This window comes from Octopus sinensis, linkage group LG26 (assembly GCF_006345805.1).
Source record: "Octopus sinensis linkage group LG26, ASM634580v1, whole genome shotgun sequence".
Classification (NCBI taxonomy): domain Eukaryota; kingdom Metazoa; phylum Mollusca; class Cephalopoda; order Octopoda; family Octopodidae; genus Octopus; species Octopus sinensis.
In genome coordinates, this window is record NC_043022.1 from 16790625 (window position 1) to 16813124 (window position 22500).

The window sequence follows — 22500 nt, forward strand, 5'->3', positions numbered from 1 at the left end:
GACATAAATGTTTCAAGTATTTTAAAAGTTTCTTAAATTTCTTAAATTGATTATCAATGTTGCAATTGTCCTACTTCTTCCCCCTAATCAAATTGATACCAAGGGAACCCTAATCAAACCCTAATACCCCTAATCAAATTAATACCAATGGAACAACTTGGACTCCCATGACAGATTTTCTGTAGCAGAAATAGGAAATCAGATGACCCCTACTGCTACTTAGGAAACTCTGCTGCCTCTGGACAGGATAACTGTCACAAGATTAACCTCCTGCTTCTGGTGTGTCCCCTTTTCAGCTGAGAGAACTGAAGCAATTCGAAATGAAGGGCTTTGCTCTAAGACACAACATCACAGTATCGACCAGATTATTGGGTGTTGTTATACAATGTTTCAGCTTTCAAATGATGCCACTCCATTGGCTAGGCAAGCAGGCCAACATTCGGGTTAGTGGTTAAGGACGTTATCAAAGAAGCTTGAGAGGCAGTTGGATGGAACCTACACTCGCCTCCTTATGAGAGCTCAAAATCTCTCGTGGAAGCGCCATCCAACCAAAATGCAAATATATGGGAAATTACCACCTGTGTCATCTCTTGTGAAAGGTAGGAGAGTCCAGTTTGCTGGACATTGTTGTAGAGCTGAAAAAGAGGTAATTTCTACTCTTCTCCTCTGGAACCCATCTACTCGCAATACCAGAGGGCACAACAGGACCTCCGTAATGCCATGATGGACCATGAAGTCTGGCGTAGCATGGTAAATTCCATTGTCTCGACCACGGTCGAACAATGATGATGATGATGACAACGACAATGATGATGACGACGACAATGGTGTAAAGCAACAACAGTGTTGCTATCTTCTTATTGTTGGTCTGTTCTTGATGATGGTGATGACAGCAGTGGTGGTGTGGCAATGACGGCATGGTGTTGCTATGGCAGTTATGATTATGAGGATTATCATCACCATCATTACCATGGTGATGATGATCCTCATCATCATGGTAAGTGATGATGATGATGATGATGATGAGAATGATGACTGTGTCAGATTCTAATTGATCAAAGTGTCACAAAGAACCCATTGGAAAAATGGAACAACATCTGAGATAAGACATGAAGGAACTCAAAAGACTGAGGAAGAAGAAAAGATAAGCACGACTGGGGTGGTGGGGGGGATGGACGGATTGGGGGGGTGCATGGTTGAAGGAGGAGGAAGAGAAGCAAAGAAACAGAGGGAGGAGGAGAGAAAAAAAACAAAAGGAGGGATTGGAAAGAGGAAATGTTAAAATATGTTTTGATGAGAAGAAAACCTAGAAAAATATAAAAAAGATTGTATCTTGTTTTCCCTTAATTGGAAATATCCTTTATCTCTTAGATTTCCATTGTCCGATCTCCCTTGATGCTTCCATTTGAAGTCAACTGCTTTTGTTTTTTTTTATTGTTGTTGTTCTTGTTGTTGCTGTTGCTGTTATGGATTCATTATTGTTGAGAGTTTCATGTAAAGATCTTCATCAATCATCAGAATTCGAATTCAATAAAATATCTGGGGTTTTTTGTTTTGTTTTGTTTTTTAACTGATTGGTTTTCCTTTGTTCTTTTATATATTTTTTTGTTTTTTGTTTGTTTCCTCCCCTCCAGATCCAAGACACAGTTGAAGCTATCGTTCAACACTTAATCGAATACCAAGAGAAACGTGTTAAATCTCGCAACCACAAATGTGACATCTCCTGTGATAAAAACTGCCTGCATTCCAAATGCTGTAAGATTTCGCCCAAAGGAGTTGAACCGACAACAGGAAGTGTCAACAGTAACAGCAGCAACGACCATGGCAGGTAAAGGGGCTACTTTTTTAGGGGGGTTTAAAGAGGGTGGGGTTCCGTTTCTGCGACCATCAAGTATCCTCTGACACTGTCGACATTGATGCCATCTCTATCCTGTTGGAACGTCTGTCTGTTGCTGTGTGCAAGAAATATGTTTGTGAGTCAGGGAAGGAGTGATTCCAGAATGGTTGAGGAGTGGCTGTGTAGTAAGTAGCTTGCTAATCAACCACATGGTTCCGGGTTCAGTCCCACTGCGTGGCACCTTCGGCAAGTGTCTTCTGCTATAGCCCCGGGCCGACCAATGCCTTGTGAGTGGATTTGGTAGACAGAAACTGAAAGAAACCTGTCGTATATATATATATATATATATATATATGTGTGTGTGTGTGTATATGTTTGTGCGTCTGTGTTTGTCCCCCTAGCATTGCTTGACAACCGATGCTGGTATGTTTACGTCCCCATCACTTAGCGGTTCGGCAAAAGAGACCGATAGAATAAGTACTGGGCTTACAAAGAATAAGTCCCGGGGTCGATTTGCTCGACTGAAAGGCGGTGCTCCAGCATGGCCGCAGTCGAATGAATGAAACAAGTAAAAGAGTAAAAGAGTATCCCAAGAGGAAATATGGTTAATGTGGGTCCTTGATGTTTGCATACTTACTGAAGCCCTTTGCCTCCTATGGAGCCAGTGCTGGATTAACAATTGAGCAAAATAAGCACATGCTTAGGGCATCAAGGGAAGGGAAAGTGGGGGTCACCACAGAAATGGTAAATAGTTCATGGCACAAAAGAAATCACTTGAAACTCGTTAAATAAAATTCAGGATTCCTTTATCTCTACTAAGTATAGAAGCAGATGTGTTACGTAAAATTAATTTTGAAGATTTCATCAGACTTTACAATCAAAAAAGTTGGAGAAAACTTTTCAAATATAAATTGAGGAGAAATCTACAAAACAAAACATTATTTTCCAGCTTTCTCTTGGTTTTGTTTCATTTTGAAAAATAAAAGTTCCTTTTATGGTTTATTATTGTTTATATTTTGAATTACATTATGGGGACATCAAAGCCTTTTAAGTGCATTGGGGCCTCTATAGGTCTTAATCTGGTCCTGTATGGAGCATAGGCCATTGTTGACTTTTCTCCTCTATTCTCAGTCCTGGGCTGTCCTTAAAGTGTAGCCTAGCCATCTCCTCTCGTGACCCAAAGAAAGACCTTCTTCCATAAATTGTTGGTTTTTGAATTGTCATTGATGCATCTGTAACTTTGCATTTTTCTAGTTAGGGTTGTTGATCCCCTATGCAAACCCACTTTTTACCTCTGGCGAGAGGTCAACCAAATTAATCTGGCTTCTGTCCTTTGACCTGTCCAGCATGTGAGGCCCTGCCATGAGCTTGCACTCCACTGGCATAGCTCTCAGGGTCATAGTGACACACAATCCATTGCAAGGCAGCGAGGGTTTCACTTTGATGGGGCCGGGTTCTGGGTGGTAAAACATAATAAGGGCAATGTGGGTAGATGAAGGATGAAAGTAAACAAGCTCCTTGTCCTTCTTCATTTTTCAGGTTGGTCTCATTGCTGCAGAGAAATCGGGCCAACCGAGCGGCGGCGGCGGCAGCAGCAGCAGCAGCAGCGGCAGCAGCAGGAGTAGCGACAACAGCACCAGTGAGTGAAAGTATGCTCATTACTACAACACCGTCCACTAGTGTCACGGACTCTTCGACATCTACTTCTACGGATGTTGTGCCTCCCTCTACTCCGGTCATTTTTAACTTTGCAAACATCCAAGGCAGCAACAGCTTACTCATTGTAAGTGGCCAAACCACAAACCCCCTCTCTATCATTTCGAACTCCATGACAAACCAACAACAATCCATGTCCAGCACTGGACAGCCAGTCGGTTCGGCCATACAGCCCACCTTAGCGACGTCGGCACACACTTTGGGAACAGAAATTAAAGTCGAGCCAGGAAGCACCAGTTCAACCAGTTCCGCGATCACGCACTCCACTTCTAATAGGGCGATGTTACCTGTTCCCATGGCAACAGAAATCTCAGAAACGGGTCATACTTCGAAAGATGTTCCAAAAGAAATCAACATTAAGACTGAACCCATGAACATATTCTCTCCTGCTTTCCATCTCTCTCATGACGATGTCCAAAAAACCCTTCAGGCAACAGTTTCTTCGGCATCAGATTTCGCTTCCACTTCTATGGACTCCAAAGATGTCTCCACTGACCTGACTAACTGTGATAACCTAACTCTCAATACTGCTTCTCTTCAGAACAATGATCTCAGTTTGGATAGCCTCGACATTCTGGATCTGCCCGATCTGGAGAAACTTTATTCCAATATGAACCCGTCTTCATCTGATCATTCTACATTTGATAGCATTAGCCGTGACTTCATCACTTGCGCCAGCTGCTTAGACTCTCAGCGAACAACGCAGCAACAAAATCCAGCACAACAGGAAGAGCAACAACAGCAACAACAGTCTCAGCCACAGCAGCAGCAGCAGCAGCCACAAACTCATCCTCATCCACACCATCATACACAACAGGCTGGGCAGTCACAGACACATCACAATTCAGGGGGACAGCAAGGGCCACCATCGTCACAATCCCAGCATACCATTCTACCAGATTCAAGCATCTCGCAATCTACAGAATCGCACTCAAATTCTGAACAAGCACCAATTACAGATTTTTGCCCAGAGTGGTCCTATACAGAGGTAGGTGACTTTTTCCCCCCTTTCAAAGCTTTACTTGAAATATTTGGCTGTGGTTATTTTGACCGAAAACAGCCCTAATCATAGCAACCTAGTATCAACGTTGTTCCTGCCATCACCTTCCCAGCTTTACTACTAGCTATGATATCATAATATAATATATATGCATTGGAAACACAGCAAGCTTGCATATCTAATGCATCATTCCTATCATTTAGATGGTTGGATGTAATATGAAGGAGATTTGGTGTCTCTTTCTGCACAGAGACTCTTTCAAACAGAGATGATACATTTGTTGAACATTGACCTGCAGCGGTCATGTCAGAGACGGAGTTTCTTTGTGTCAGTTGAATCCTTTCAAGAGGTGTATCATTGCTTTCACAATTCCATTTTTGTCTGTGGTGGTCATATATAAAGATGACTAAAAAAGAAATTATTGAATCTTTACCAAAACTGAAGCAGACAATGGCAGATTTCTAGCATCAAATACAGGTTTATGTTCATACTTATGCAGATGCCAGTTCATACACCCTGTGGAGGAAGTTTTAAAACCTCTCTAAAAATTAAAATATATTTTTTCTGCTACAGTAAAAATAAGATTTTTTTTTTTGTTATTGGCAGCCAAATTGTTTATTTAGTAAAAAAAATTGAAGGGTAAAAATGTAAAAAAAGATTGGACAAAAGAATTCTTTCACAGAAGGCGAACAGTTCCTCAGTTTCTTGTCCTTTTCTTTCCTCATGAAGTAGTAGTAACCATTCCGAAAGTCTGGTGGCTGAATGGTTAAGAGGCTTACTTCCCAACCATATGATCTTGAGTTCAGTCCCACTCTGTAGCACCTTGGGTAAGTACCTCCTACTATAGCCTCAGGCTGATCAAACCCTTGTGACTGAACTTGGTAGGCAGAAACTGAAAGAAGCCCATCATGTGTGTGTGTGTGTGCATGTCATTGTGTTTGTCTCCCATAACCATTTGACAACTGGTGTTGGTTTGTTCACATCCCTGTAACTTAGCAGTGCAGCTACAAGATACCAGTAGAATAAGTACCAGGCTTTAGAAAAATAAGTGAATTTGTTCCACTAAAGCTCTTTGGGGTGGTGCCCCAGCATGGCCACAGTCCAAAGATTGAAACAAGTGCAATATAAAAGAACCCTTAAGTAAATATAAAAAACTTGGCTGTCGATAACAAAGGAAGTAGAGAGAGTAAAAATGACTGTGTGTAATTGTAATCTCATTTGCTGAATAATTCTTGTTTTTCTCTTAACAGGGCAGTACCAAGGTTCTTGTGACAGGGCCTTGGTTTTCTACAAGTTGTTCCTATAGCTGTGTATTTGGTGGAATCAGTGTACCAGCCCTTCTTGTTCAACCAGGAGTTTTACGTTGCTTTGCGCCAGGTTTGTTGTCTTATCTCAAAAACTCATCTACTCTACAGCAAGACAGTCATAGTTGTACCATCTCTAGTTCTAATCTCTCATCATCTGGCACAAAGCCACACCTCCTCAATAAGGGGTGGGGGGATGACCAGTGATGGAGGAGGTAAGGGGAGGGTAGAGGATGACTGACAGTGCAGGTAAAAAGTGAGGAGAGGGGGAGGATGAGAGAGAGAGAGAGAGAGAGAGACGACATGTGGTTAAGTGCGTTACAGGAGTGGTGGTGAGAGAGAGAGCTGATGTAGTGCATGAGGAGGCTTCAGAGCTTGTGGTGATGGTGGAGAAGGGGAGATAATATGAGTTAGCTGCTATAAGGAGCAGAGGCCCTTACAGTAGTGGTAGAAAGAACAGAGAGAGGAGACACAGTATAGCTGTGAGTTAGAGACTGGTGTGTGTGTGTGTATGTATGTGTTTGACTTCATGGTAGACAGTTGAATGGTTTTTCACCAAATGACATGCAACAAAAAAGAAGAAGAAGAGAATGAAACCATTTTCACAACATGTCTGCTCGTGTCTGTTCAGTCAACTAATAAGCTTTATTAAAATTGTTTTGTTTTAATTATTTTAAATCATAATCACATTTGCTACTCCTTTGAAACTCCCAATGGATACGGCATGGATTTTTTTTCTTCTCCCTTTTTTTTTTTATTCTGCTACTTTTCCTGTTTTTTTTTTTGTTTTTTTTATGACTGTGTTGATCGATTATATATTTTTCTAAATGATGGCAGGTATGAATTAATGATAGTTTTTAATCAATAAATATCGACAGATTTCAATGAAAGGTGGTTTGGGATTGTTTATTAGGAATATTGAACATGTTTTGGTTGTGTCAAAAAGACGTTGACATTAATTCTATAAAAGTCTCCAGGTAACACCAAAAGACAACAGAGAGAGACTCTTGTTGACATTTTTTTTGTTTCTACTCTTGCTCCACCTTGGCACAAAACACAACCAATAAATGAATAGAAAAATAAAATTTTTAAATATTTTTTCTCTTGATTTTTTAAAAATTAAGTTAGTCACTCCTGCATACTAATTAACAGCGTACTAACTAATTAAATTCACATTAATAAATTAAACAGCATGTTTTTGATGATAGTAAAAAAAGCTGGCGTTTCGAAGTTTTTGCTGTTTAAAACATTTACAAAATTATGTTTTGTTTTATATTATTTTTATATTCAACCTACAAATGTATGTTTTTTTATATTACTTTATTTTTAGCTAACAAAAATATTTTTTCTTTTTATATTATTTTATATTATTTTATATTTAACCCTTTCACATTTAAATTCTGTCAAATGTAATGCTTATTTATTCCCATTTTTAAAAAATTAATCCTGCCTTATTTCATAGCTTCAAGATTTCAATGATGTGAATGTTTATTATTTTCAGAATAACATTGTAGGGTTGGTGGGAGAGGCCAGATCTGGATAGTTTTTAACATAAAAAATTGTAAACATTCTGATAACCTTAAGCACCAGATGGAGGCATGGCTGTGTGGCAAGAAGTTTGCTTCTCAGCCACATGGTTCTGAGTTCAATCCCACTGCATGACACCTTGAACAAGTGTTTTCTACTGTAGCCTCAGGCCAACCAAAGCCTTGTGAGTAGATTTGGTAGACAGAAACACACACATATATATATATATATGTGTATGTATGTCTTTGTGTCTGTGTTTGTCTCCTGTCACTGCTTGACATCCAGTGTGATGGTGTGTTTACATCCTCATAACTAAGCAGTTCAGCAAAAGAGACTGATAGAATAAGTACCAAGCTTTACAAAAAAAAAAAAAAAAATAACAAGTCTGGGCTCAAATCGTTCAATTAAAATTCTTCAAAGCAGTGATCCAGCATGGCCATAGTCTAACGACTGAAACAAGTAAAATATAAAAGATATGATAGACTCTACTAAAGACACCTTAATTAACCATAATTAAGAACCACCTTAGTTACCCAATCAGCTACCCTTGTTGATTAAACATCTACTGGGTAAAAGAATTTATAAGAAAATTAGATTTTTCCCAAAATAAGTAAAACCCTTATTTTTGCCCACCTTGTGGTTCCCACCGAAACCCCTGAACCTGTTCACAATTAAACTAAGAAAAAGAAGAGATACAATATTCTATTAGTGTCCCGTTACATCTCATGTTGCACATTGTGACCATTATACACCCACAAGAGTGTTTAACATGATTCCAATTCAACCATGGGCTGAGTATACCTAAAGTGGTTAATTTCAGTTACCCTTACTTTTTCTTATGATCAATAATACCCCAGCAATAACCATTATCTATTCTTAATGCCATCTAGGACTACATTATCTAAAATATTGTTTTTATATTTAAGAGGACAAGGTGTAATTTGAGGGAAATTTAGTGACTATTTCTAGCAGGTAGGGCTATCAATGCCCCATAGTTGTTTCAGTGATATTATTTGTATTGTGTTTCTATTTGTTTTTTGTATTTTTTTTGTAGCACATGAACCCCCAGGTCTTGTGACCCTACATGTCCAAAGTGAACACTACATCATATCAACCACAGTACTTTTTGAATATAAAGCTAGAGAAAAGCAGCAGTCCTCCCAGAGCCAGCAGGACTGGTTCTCTGTTGACGGTGAGAACATGGATTTATTATTATTATTATTGTTGTTGTTCACATTTTAATTTAATATCGCCACCACCATCATCATCATCATCATCTTGTATTTTGTTTAATTTGTTCATCTGGGGTTGAAGTTTAACCTGTTAACTGCCGCAGCCTGTTACCAGAACTTACCTGTGATGCCACATATTTCTGGTCACACAGCAAACTGTTTAATTCCAAGCAAATGGAATTTGGTTTGCATTTTTACAATCTTTCATAATTAAACTTCAATATTTAGCATTCATATTATTTAAATGTGGAGGCGCAATGGCCCAGTGGTTAGGGCAGCGGACTTGCGGTTGTAGGATCGCGGTTTCGATTCCCAGACCGGGCGTTGTGAGTGTTTATTGAGCGAAAACACCTAAAAGCTCCACAAGGCTCCGGCAGGGGGTGGTGGCAATCCCTGCTGTACTCTTTCGCCACAACTTTCTCTCACTCTTTCTTCAGTTGGCCTACTTGCTTAGCCAGTGGGGTGGCGTCATTCGAAGGCTAAAACAATGCGAAGCGCATTGTGACCAGCGATGTGTAGCAACATCTGATAGCCTGGTTGGTCACGGTGATCACGGTGATTATTTAAATATCCTCGAAACCATGTCAAAGATATAGAATAAAATATTTTCTCAGATTATGAACATGTAGCACCAATGGTGGCTGTGTGGAGTTTGCAACGAACCACTGGGGATACATGTGGCAGTCGACATGTTAAGGCTTGAAAACCATTTTGTGTGTGTGTGTGTGTGTTGTATGATGTTCAAGTGTTTTTGTTGTTGATATTGTACAACTGTTGTTAACTTTTGTTGTTTAAATTTGCTATTAAGTTAACTAACCAAACTACCATAATCACTGCCCCTCCTCCAATCGTTAATGTAGCAGCATTCATTCTGTGCTCCATGAAAGGTCAAAGAAGAGCTGACCCTTACTCTGCAACAAGTTTAACCATTTTATAGAAACTCTCCCTTTCTCTCCTCCTTTCTCTTTCTCTCTCTCTGTTGTTTCTGTTGCTGTTTAGCCCAGGGTCAAAGCTGTTTTAGCCACGACCCCTTTGTCTTTAATTTCCTTCTCCAAACAGGTGTGGCTGTGTGGTAAGAAGTTTGCTTCGCAGCCACACAGTTCAGGGTTCAGTCCTGCCATGTGGAACCTTGGGCAAATGTTGTCTACTGTAGCTTCAGGCTCACTAAATTCTGGTGAGTGGATTTGGTAGATGGAAACCGAAAGAAGCCCATGATGTGTGTGTGTGTGTGTCTGTTTGTCCTACCACCACCACTGCTTGACAACCGGCATTGGTGTATTTACGTACCTGTAACTTAGCAGTTCAGCAAAAGAGACTGATTGAATAAGTACCAGGTTGAGGTCGATTCGTTCAACTAAGAATTCCTCAAGGCAGTGCCCCAGCATGGCCACGGTCTAATGACTGAAACAAATGAAAATAGAAAATTAAATTTGCTCTCTCTTTATTAAGATGTTAAAGTGTAATGAAGGTGCCTAGCTTTGTGGCTCAGCTGACAGACTCACAAGTGTCAGGTTGTGAGTTCCATCCCCAGGCCAGGCAGTGCATTGAATCGAGTATCTTCAGCAAGGCACTTCATTCCACTTTGCTTGATTCCATTTCGCCAAAAACGAGTTGCATCTGTTGCAGAGGGTCATCTCACAGACTTTGAACCCCAAATCTTGGTAAACTCAATTACCCTTCATAGCTATGCTGAGCTCAGTGAATGAGGGTGTGGTATGATTGAGATTTGGCTGCAATTGAGTGAGACTTGGCTGCTATTTCTTGCATCTCCAATGGCCACATAGATGTTTCCATGTGAGTTTTCCCTCTCTTTCTCTTTAACTGTTCATGTGTATTCCTCCGCAAGTAAGGCTCTAATGAAAAAAGTATACAAGTATATGTGTCTGTGTATACATGAATGTGTGCATATACGTGTGTGTGTGCGCATGTATGTATATACATACATATACATGCATGTGTGTATATATATGTATATATACATATATACATACGTATGCTTGCATATATTACCAAATGTAAGTTATGATGTTATCAGACAGATAACAAAGACAGAGAAAAGATGTAAGGAAATGTTTTAAAAAAGAAACAAACAAACAAAAAAAAGGGAGGGATGGGGTTGGTGGTGATGGAGAGGTTGCAGAATAAAGAAGAAGAAGAAAAGAAAGAAAGAATAAAAGCTTTTTTTTATTCCCCATTTGTTTGCTTTCGTTTTCCTTCTTCCATGTTTTAAGCTTGTATCGATGTGGTTTATTTGAATAATTGATTGTAATTTTCAAGAAGCAAAAAGACACACCACCACAAGTGATATTTTACTCCCAACAGCCCCAGACACACAACTCAAAGAATTCTCTGAGACTTTTTAGTCTGGTTCGCTTTTGGCTTTGTTTGTTTGTTGTTGTTGTTGGTGTTGTTTTTTATATTTCTTTCAATCCGTTTTTTTTTTATTTGTTTTGTTTTTCTAAAGCATTATCTATTTTCTATCCATATCACTGATTACAAAACACACACACACACACACACACACATACACAAATTTAAATCAATTCTTTTGGCGTCAGTTGTAAACTTACCATTTCCACCCTGTCGCCACCCCTTTCATTTTGCCATGCAATCAGCTTAGCATATTCCAGTCAAAAGCTAAAAAGGAATTAATAATAATAATAATAGTAATAATAATAATAATAATAATAACAACAGCAATTATGATAGTAATAATAAGTCTTTCTTCTGTAAGCAGAAGGCCTGAAATGTTGGGGTGGGTGGGCTTGCTGATTACATCAACCCCAGTGCTCGATTGGTACTCATTTTATCCACCCTCAAAAGGATGAAAGGCAATGTTGGCCTCAACAGAATTTGATCTCAGAACATACAGATGGATAAAATGCTGCTGTTTGGCATTTTGCATGCTAACGGTTCTGCCACCTCATTGCCTTAATAATAATAATAATAATAATAATAATAATAATAATAATAATAATGATAATGATTTCATATTTTTGGCAGAATGTGAATAATTTGGGATGGGGATTAAGTTATTTACATCATCCCCAATGCCCAACTGGTACATATTTCATTGACTCTGAATGAATGAAAGATAAATTCTACTTCAGCAGAATTTGAACTCAGGATGTAAAACACAAAGAAATGCTCCTTAGCATTTTGTCCGGCATCTTAATGATTCTGCCGCCAGCTCGTTGCCTTTAATAATTACTTCAAATTTTGACACAAGGCCAGTGGTTTTAGGGTAGCGGTTAAGTCGATTACACTAACCCCAGTACATGACTGGTACTTTATTCTATCAACCCCAAAAGAATGGCAGGCAAAGCTGACCTCAGCAGGATTTGAACTCAGAATGTAATGAGTTTGTAGAAATAATCATCACATTGGTATAAAGCCTTTGAAGAACTCCAGTTTAATGTCACAACCAGAGGCACATTGTGACACTGCATATTGAAATGTTCATAAACTAGAGCCATAGTGTGTGTGTGGTGCTTTATTTATTGTGCTTCTTTGATACCAATATATGGACCCCTTTGATTCGTGTTTTACTCAGGTAGACCCCCACCCATAGTCAGTCAGTGAATAAAAGATACTTTTGTAATTAAATATAAGGTTGTCCCAAAAGTTCGTAGAAAGTCTTGGAAAATAATGGTCTTTATTTTGAGGAATAATTTTTGTTGTTTTTGTTAGTACTTGGCGAGTAAAAATTCAATTTTCGCAAGTGTTTACGAACTTTTGGGACAACCTAATATTATTAGGAATTATCATATAAAAAAATTATTAAAACCTTTAGTGTAGTGTAGAAGTGTATCCAATTTATCTCACATAAATTTAGTAACAAAATCTGAGGTAGGTAATGTAGATTCCAGTCAAGAAATACATTGCTTTTAATGTCATTAAATAACGATGTTTGTTAATTATAAGTGTTTTGTGTGTGTACCTCAGTATTTGAAATTCAGTGTCAATATCTAATTTTTAATGGTCAAACAGTGAGTGACCAAAACACAGGCTGACCCTTTAACAAGAAACACTGATTTGGTATATTTTTTTCTGAAATGATCAGATTTTCAGCCCCATAAAACATTGTTGTTGATTAACTCTGATTTGCAACGACAGTTTGGCTCTCTCTCTCTCTGTCTCTCTCTCTCTCTCTTTTTTTTTTTACATCAACCAATTAATTTTTGGTACTTTCCACTATGGTAATTAAATGTCATTGTCCTAATTAGTCGCCGTTTCTTATTTCTGCAGAAGACCAACTCCGACTGATGGTCTTAGAACGTTTGGAACAATTGGAGAAACGACTGAATACATGTACCCAAAATGAAATCCCCAGTGAACAAGTAGGTCTTTTACAGGTACCCTTCATCATCATCATCATCATCATCATCACCACTTAATGTCTGTTTTTCCTTGCTGGCATGGGTTGGAGGATTAGCCAAGATCCAGGATCCAGTCAACCACAGAGCTGCACCAAGCTCCAACGTCAGCCTTCGCCATGGTTTCTGTAACTGGATGCCCTTCCTAATGTCAACCACTTTACAGTGTGTGTAATGGGTGCCTTTTTTGGGGGGTCTCCTTATTAGAGTCAGTGACTTGTGAATTGTGGGTAGTCCACCCTTGACCTCCACCACTCTCAGAAATCATACAACATTCACAGGCATAACCTTTTCCTCTTTGACTGAGCCACCGGGCAAAAAAAAAAAGCTAAAGTTTGGTTTGAACTGTTATAAGTTAGTATTTAGTGAAAAGGGGCTCCCAGATGTAAAAGGATAAGGCTTGGGAAGAGGCAATAATGAGGGACTGGTGAGACCAAGGTATTAACAATGATTATGATTTCGAATTTTAACACAAGGCCAGCAATCTTGGAGGAGCACATATGTTGGTTAATTCAACCCCTGTATTTAACTGGTACTTAATTTATCGACCCTGAACAGATGAAAGGCGAAGCTGACCTCAGTGGAATTTGAACTCAGAACGTAAAGACAGATGAAATGGCCCTAAGTATTTTGCCACTGTTCTAGCAATTATGCCAGTTCGCTGCCTCGAAGTATTATTATAATACAATTCTGAGTTATTACATTAATGACTGCAAGTTGAAGTTTATCAATCAGATGCGTTCCAGGAATATTGACGAAGCTACATTATTAAGTTGGTTGATTGTGTTGTAACAGTAGCTTTTATAGCTGTACATTAGTAAAGTTATGTGGCCACTGTCTGCAGTTTTAATTGAATTATTTATTAAAGAGAAGAGAATAATCCACTTTAAGAATGTGTTCTACCGTTTCTCAATGAAGTTGGATTTTAATCTGTGAGAAAGCATCAGAAAATCGTTAGTCGTTGCTGAGATGGACCATAATTACCAATTCATTGTATAACAGGAATCTAATTGATTTTTCCCTATGTAAAACCTTCTTATAGAAATGATGTACCAACCTTTTTCTCTCAAACAGTTTCGAGGGAGAAGGCAACAATTGTTCTGTTTCCCTCTTCCATTTCTTCTTCTTAAAACTTTTCTTTAATCTCATTCTTAAGGAGATTATGCATCTAAGTTTCCTTTCAGGAGGGACTTTATGAGAAATGGTATTGTGAAGTTATCTCTTATGAAGTTTTTCGATGCAAACTTCACCAATATTTTCTCTCCAGTGGAAATGGCTGTGTTTCCTGAAACAAAGGTAGTTCTTTGAACTTCTCCTTGCTGCGCTGCCTTCAGAGAGAGATTATTGATCAGATAAACATTAAATAATTAAAACCAACTTTTGTTTTCAAAGGAAGGATCATAACCTTTAATAAGCAATTCACTTCTGAAATTTAATTTTAACTCTAATTATTGCTCCTAATTAACTCTCATTTGTGTATCTGGTTAATTATCATTTGTGTCTTTAATGTCTGCAGGAAATAATTTTTTGTTTTTCATTTCAGCCACAGAATTCTCAACAAAGCAATGACTTTGAATGGCGCCTGGTACAGCATATAATGACATTGTCCCGACTGCCCTGGGCCAATAACGATGTCTTCCCCAAGGCCGGCCCTGGGGGTATGACTTTGTTGCATCTAGCTGGAGCACTTGGCTATGCTGAAGTTATTAGAAGCCTTATCCATTGGAGGTAATAATATTCAAATATTGACCTATTACAATAAAGAACAGTGAAATTTGTTTGAGAGTTTTAATTAAAAGACAATATTTCTATCATAAACGAAAATGTTGTCATTACTAAGAAAAGCAAAGAATGAGACAGTTGAAAGCTTCTTGTTCTTGGACTGAGAATGGTAGGAGTCAATGCCGGGAGTTTCTTGGTGTTAGCTGGTCACTCCGTGTTGCTGCTTCCACTGTCCATTGTTTTTGTGTTGTGACAGCTCTCTGTCCTGCTGCTGGTTCTGCTACTGGCTGCTATTTCTGTGTCTGGTCTAATGCCTGCCACCTGCCCATAATGGCTAAAATGCACCGAATGCACAGGGATGATCTTTATCAGGAAAAGTGCACCAAATATGAAACTATTGTTATATCCAGTTCCACAGAAAGCCTTGAATGGTCAGGTTTTTTTATGACTTTAGTAATATTCCAGCAAACTGCCTTCATATTCTTGAGTTGCTTTTTTGCATTGACTCCAGTGAGTTGGGTTTGAATTCCAAGTTTAGCAATCGTTAAACATTCCTGCAACAAACTCGTTATTCCTTTCCCTTCGACCTTCACATCCAAACGGCACAATATTACCTGTTCCTACCTTTAATACTTCCAGTCTGTTAATCCTGTCAATTCTTTATATATAGCTCTGCTACAGATTAACATAATTGCTACAAGTAACATTTCTCTCTGTAAATCCGTTTCTCAGTTCTTACTCCGTTCTCACACACACTGACACAGCTGCTCCAACTATTTGTGTCTGTAAATCCTGTTCTTAGTTCTTACACAGTTCTGATACAACTTAATGTAGCAGCTACCAAAGAAGAAAAAAACATTTTTTTCTCTGTAAATCTTGTTGCCAGTGAGCTATTTCAAGTCCACAGCTTCAGGCAAATATCATATTTTAGCCATTATGTAATGTAGCAGCATCACTAATACCAACCTCACTCAGCTTTACTAAATTTCCCTCTCTCGAACTGTGTGAACAAGATATGGTACACAGCCTTTTTTTTTTTTTATTTGTTGCAGATGAATAAATTTCTCTTGACTGTGACTAATCAGGTTGGAAACCTAATACACACACACATTTTCTGGTACACATAGACATATTCATGTACATTCTGTATCCTCGTAGATACACACACAATCGTACACATCTTTGTTATTTTCTCTGTTAATAATTGAATCCATGTGGCTGATCAAGACACCATCTTAGTTAACTCATCTCCATCTTGGTTATTTCTGTTGAATATACCAACAGACAAGCAGACATATGGGGCTTCTTTTGTTTAGAATCCTCGTATGGTGGATAAACTTCTTTCATACAGATGCAGGCGTGGCTGTGTGGTTAAAAAACTTGCTTACCAGCCATATGGTTTGGGGTTCAGTCCCACTGTACTGTACCTTGAGCAAGTGTCTCATCTCAGCTCTGATCAGTCAAACCAGAGCTGGAAGGAGACCAAACACCAGCCTAACCTCCATCCATTTCCTTGAACCCACTTTCATAGCAGTCCTCAAATAATGATGTGGACATCCATTCTACACACTCACATATGAACACAGCCTTTTTCGCTGTTGGATTTTATCTTGGAGGCTGGCTTCTCCTTTGAGATGATGGACGTAAATACCTCGTTCACCCCAAAAGACCTCAGCCGACAATCAGACAACTAAGAATACCTGTAATTCCCCCTGGTTGGAGTTTGTCAGAGGGGAATGTAATTAAGTCATATGTGATAAGAAATTTAACAGGCGTTTACTAATTAACCTGTTGTTGTTGTTCAGCCCTAATTCAACCTCCATTAAAACCTTTCCATCTATGACCGTCCTGTCTGTCTTCTGAGGGATTCTTAGAATTAAACTAATCTGTCCTTCTGTTATTTATGACTGTAACGTGTAATTTGAGGGGAATTTAGTTTTTCTAGCAGGATGTAAGACCCTACAGGGGCTCTCTTCTTGATTCATGCTGCTGTTATTATTTATAGTGTGAGAGGCAGGATTGACAGCTGTTGTGGTGGTCACTGATTATTTAAATTAATAAATGCTGTTTTGTTGTTTCTTTCAGATCAGAGAATCCCAGCCTTGTGCTAGAATACGAAGTAGATGCCCACAATGTCGATGATTATTCTTGTACGCCACTGGTAAGTAGATGCCCACAATGTCGATGATTATTCTTGTACGCCACTGGTAAGAATAGGTCTCCTCCATCTATGTGTATACATCTCACTCACCAAAGCTTGGGCTGCTGTGCCAGAGTTTTGGCACCTGCATTGGTGGATGGCTCCAGGTGGCTCTGGTGTCACAGTGGGAAAGAAACCAAAACACCTGCAGGGATTCCTACACTCCCTGCTGTGACATCAACTCTTGCATTCAGAGACAGAGTACAGCAACACTCTCAGAACACAAGGGCTTACCCAAACACATGCACACACACACACCACACACACACACACACACACACACACACATACACTCACACACACACACACTCACACGCACACATTCATAAAAATTGTTTTTAGATGTATTTGTTTATTTCCCGTGGTGGCAGGGATTGCATGAGTCTTTTTAAGCTGGTATTCTACGGCTGAATGCTCTTCCTGTCGCCAACCCTCACCCACTCCTCACCTAAGATATTTTCATTCAACCAGTTGTCTCATGTCCAAACTGCCCCAGCCACTGGAGATGTGAAGCTGACATCTCCATTACTTGAATGATGTCATACAAAGACTTGTGGAAACAAGCAATCACACATACAGGCATACAGGCATACTTACAAACATACATACATGCATACAGAGATGCATACATAGATACATGCACACACACACACACACACACACACATACATACACAGGACATACATACATCTTTGCTTTCTCGAATACGAGCAAAGCCATGGCCAGACAGAATCCCTGAAATGAGTCATTGTTGATGCCATGTGAGGCCCTTGTATGACTCTTGACCCCCTGGCCAAAGATTTGCACATTCTGTTGCATAATGCACAGCTGTGCTGGCTGGCAGAGGGAACCAGTGCCACAGTATGAACCCCTTTGACATGCCTTTTCGATCCCCCAAATGAAAGGCACACCTTTAATACAGGTTGCACATGTTCTGCTGCCCACACACACACACACTTTTCTATACAGGCATACTAATGATGGACTCCTATGCAGTTACCATCTGCCCTTTTTTTTTTTTTTTACTTCCTCAGAAATGCTAAAAAAGGTAACAGTAAATATCACGATTTTTAATTTAGTTAATTAGACACCCTCCGTCTGTTGTATCTTTTGTCTTGTCATCACTGAAACCCTTGTCATCATAATGGTGATCGTCATCATTCTCCCTTCTGATCCTCTCTCTTTGTTTGTCCTGTGCATTTCAGATGTGGGCTTGTGCAAAAGGTTACACAGAAGCTGCTCAGACACTTTATCATTGGAACAGAGGCCCGTTGAAGGTCTGCAACAAGGATGGGATACTACCCTTGACAGCAGCCCGGCATCATGGCCACCACAACCTGGCCAACTGCATTGAGTTGTTAGAGCAGACCCACAACAACCAGAAGGCACTCACTCCTCGTACTACAATTAGTGTGCCTGACACGGTGGAACCTTCTGGTGGCAGTGGTGAAGTTTCAAGTACCATTAGTGATACATTCCTTGCCCCTGACAACGTAAATACGGTGTCAAGTTCAGGGGTGATTGCTTGTGAACAATCAAACACATTTCCTTCAGCAATTTCCACAACCTCCGATGATTCCGGCAACGACAGCCTTTTCGCCGGGACATCTTCCCCTCCTTTGCCCCCTCCACCGCCGCCACCCCCTCCCCCGCCATACCCGGGCAACAGCAAGCTGGTGCGAAGGATGAGTGAACAGTGCTTGGGCAGCAGCAGCAGCAGCAGCAGCAGCAGCAGCAGCAGCAACAACAGTAGTGGCAGCAGCGGTGGTGGTGGTGGTGGTAGTAGTGGTAGCAGAAGTAACAGTACGTCTCCCCAGCAGAAATCCAGCAAGCGTTACTCTGTTGACTTTGTGTCCCCCAAGCGAACCTCAGTCGAGCGGAATAACCTCCTCTCCGACACTTACCATAAACCGGTGCGGGAATCTATATCTGAACCACACCTGTCCAGTTTCTTCAAAACAGCACAACAACAACAACCCCTACTCTCTGCTTCCTCACAAGGAATGGATTCTTCCAACCAAATTCCGGACATGCTCATGCACACAGATACCTCCCTGGGGACAGAACATCTGTCTTCAACTGACTCAATAATGATCAGAGGCCCTAGAAGACAGAGCTCTGACAACCATCTGCTGTTCTCCATGGATACAGGTATGGCTTTTGCAAATTTCTTATTTAACTGAATTACTTAAGTGAGCTGGCAGAATCGGTCGCATGCTGGCCGAGGCGCTTAGTGGTATTTTCTTTGTCAAGGCGGCAAGTTGGTAGAATCGTTAGCACGCCGGGCAAAATGCTTTGCGGTATTTCATCTGCCGCTACGTTCTGAGTTCAAATTCCGCCGAGGTCGACTTTGCCTTTCATCCTTTCAGGGTCGATTAAATAAGTACCAGTTACACACTGGGGTCGATGTAATCGACTTAATCCGTGTCTGTCCTTGTTTGTCCCCTCTGTGTTTAGCCCCTTGAGGGTAGTAAAGAAATAGGTATTTTCTTTGTCTTTACATTCTGAGTTCAAATCCAGCTGAGGTCGACTTTGCCTTTCATCCTTTAAGGGTCAGTAACATAAGTACCAGTTGTGCACTGGGGTTGATGTAATCCACTTACCCCCTCCCCTGAAATTGCTGGCTTTGTGCCAAAATTTGAAGTCAATATAACTAAAAACACAAAGGCAGCCAACTGGTGGAATCGGTTGCATGCTGGGTGAGATGTTTTGTGGCATTGCATCCATCTTTACATTCTGAGTTCAAATCCCTCTGAGGTTGACCTTACCTTTCATCCTTTTGTGGTCAATGATGTAATTGACGTGCCCCCCCCCCGTAATTGCTGGCTTTGTGCCAAATCTTGAAACCAATATTGTTATTTAGGCCTGACCCTGGCCTTAGTCCAGCTGACTTCTTCATTAGAGATTTATTCCAGCCTTGACCATCCTGTCTTGTTCCTTACACACAGTGGTACTAGGATCACATTATTGAATTCCAGGAGTTAAAATGACAAGGAGAGTTTAATCATGAGGTGGCGGGGTGGGTCCACCATATTCGTTAACCCCTGAATTTTAAACTGGATGGTGGGACATCATAGAAACCAAGCATGAGTAACCTTTTTTCAGGAAGTGGGTGACAGAAAACATTGCGCATCATCAGATGGTCCAGACAGCTCTAAAAATTCAAGGGAATTTCTTTTCCATTAGACGTGCAATTGAGGAAGCCCCATGGGCCTCAGTCTGCCCAGGACTGTTACGAACCCGCATGTTTTAAATTTGGTTTTAAAAGGTGTCATTAAAAACCTAACCTGCCATGGAGAACCTAAAACAGAATAAGGAGGGCAGGGTTCTTATGGTGCAGGTTGAGATAGTTTGTAGCCCTTTTGTGCCTCCTGCCCCGCTACTTTCCTTCCTGTTCATATTTAAATTGAAATCTTAATGAAAATCCTTGTTTCGACATAAATGCAATCAGGATTTTTCACTTCATCAGCATCACCACCATTATTAATATATTTTCTACTAACATGAAAATGATGCAAAAGGATTCAGTATATAGGTGCTGACATGGCTCTGTGGTAAGAAGCTTGCTTCCCAACTATGTGGTTCCAGGTTCAGCCCCACTGTGTGGTACCTTGTGCGACTAGCGTCATGGCCTGACCAAAGCCTTGTGAGTGGGTTTGGTGTATGTGTGTGTGTGTATGTATGTATGTGCGTGTGTGTCTCTTTATTCTGCACCACTGCTTGACAACAGGTGTAGGCATGTTTATGTCCCCGTAGCTTAGCAGTTATAAGCATCAAAAATATATTGACACTCAGTCTGCTAAAAATAGCAGCTAAATCTACCTCAGTTTTATTGACTTATGAAAAAGGACATTTCAGATAATGTAGTCTCTTAAAAAAAGATTGGGTGGTCATGACCGAATTGTCTCTAATTATAGATTAAGTTAATCAGAACTAATTAAGGACTGACAACAACAATGACAATCAAAATATTATGTTATGTACATTTTACTAACCTCCACTAACTAAAGTCTTAATTATAATGAAAAGTAATTAAAAGATTTAAATATAGTTGTAACTAAGTCCATCATCCTGAAAGTGTTAAATTGTCAATGAAGACAAAACAGGTGATATTTTATTCTGGGAATCTCTTGTTAAGTTGTCTGATAGAAAACAGTTGTCTGATATTAATCTTTTTATCTACTTATTTATTCGTTTGTTTGTTTATTTCTGTACTAATTAGCGATGGATACACATTATTTAGTTAACGATATAGCAACATCAATACTAATCATCGATTGGGAATAAATGAACTTTGGGTTTGTTGAATTATGTTTGTGACACATTTTAACTTCTAAAGGAAAAATTCACTGCAGTTACCATGGAGATAAAATTCTCACTTATGGTAAAAAGGTGTAAAAACCCCATTTATGCCCAGTACTTCCCAGTATTGGATTCCCAGATGTGCATTTCTAACCCTTTGGCCTTCTTCCATGGGAAATACTGGAAAGAGATAACCCTGGCCAGATTCAAAGCCATAGTTTTAACTAAAAGTAAAAATTTGATATTTGATGAAGAATTCACATTGGAATAAAACCTAAGGAATCCGTTTGTATTTGGTGCTAATTCGTTCCTTTTGAAGTTGTTCTTAATGTAAAAAAATCAACGAATATTTGCGGTTACATATTAATAGTAATTGTTTGTTTCTTCAGATGAGCTATCATCCCATCAAGGGGAAAGTCCCCTTCTCGATGGGGATCGCATACCTTCCGATGACGAACTGAAAGTGCATGAGAAGCGAACAATTGTGGGCGAAGATGGCAGCGAAGAAGCAAAGAAACATATGGTCACTTTAGCACGTCAAATCATTGATGCTATGCCTGAACGTATAAAATCTTCCCCGAGCCGGGACGATTCTACTGCTGAAACAGAGCAAATATGTCGCGAGCGCAGCAGCTCTCATAGCTCCCTAGCCTCACAGAACTCTCCAATCGCATCATCTTACGGGGAAGATTCTGGAATATCTACCCCACTTGGTGATGGTCTTTCATTTGAAGATTATCGGTAAGTCCCTTTCAACAACGTTTCTTTCACTTTCGTTTCCATTTTCATGGTAAGGTGCTTCGTTGGTGGAATCATGGGAACATTTAATCCCTAACATCTTACTGGTATGTCACAAGACATTCCACTGGTGGTGGGTTATAATAATACTAAGTCTTTCTATTACAGGCACAAGGCCTGAAATTTGGGGCTAGTTGATCACATTAACCCCAGTACACAACAGGTACTTATTTCATTGGTCTCTTGGGCATGGGCCTAAGGTCAAGAAATTCACTTTACAACCATGTCGTTTCAGGTTCAGTCCCACACTACAGAAGCCCATTCTGTGGATACATACATTTATTACACACATGTGAGTGAGAACACTTTGAGATATTTTTGGTATCTAACATATGTCAGATACTGCGAGTGCTGCTTCTGATTGGTCAATCCATGGTGATGACCCGAGGTCACAGTGACAGCGCTGCTTCTGATTGGTCAATCCATGGTGATGACTTGAGGTCACGGTGACGGCACTACTTTTGTCATTCATAAGTTACAACTAAA

The 22500-nt window shown here is 39.8% G+C and overlaps 1 protein-coding gene across 8 annotated transcripts in view; it reads left to right on the forward strand.

The window, feature by feature from the left end:
* Window positions 1–22500, forward strand: part of LOC115224688 (calmodulin-binding transcription activator 2-like) — a 761011-nt gene that overhangs the window by 721018 nt on the left and 17493 nt on the right. For all 8 annotated transcript variants that reach the window (XM_036513528.1, XM_036513532.1, XM_036513529.1 and 5 more), the window contains 9 exons: window positions 1635–1828; window positions 3377–4541; window positions 5804–5930; window positions 8439–8576; window positions 12865–12956; window positions 14536–14720; window positions 16800–16875; window positions 18120–19065; window positions 21606–21957. In XM_036513528.1, coding sequence (XP_036369421.1) covers window positions 1635–1828; window positions 3377–4541; window positions 5804–5930; window positions 8439–8576; window positions 12865–12956; window positions 14536–14720; window positions 16800–16875; window positions 18120–19065; window positions 21606–21957 — 3275 coding nt within the window. The remainder of the gene's footprint in view (window positions 1–1634; window positions 1829–3376; window positions 4542–5803; window positions 5931–8438; window positions 8577–12864; window positions 12957–14535; window positions 14721–16799; window positions 16876–18119; window positions 19066–21605; window positions 21958–22500) is intronic.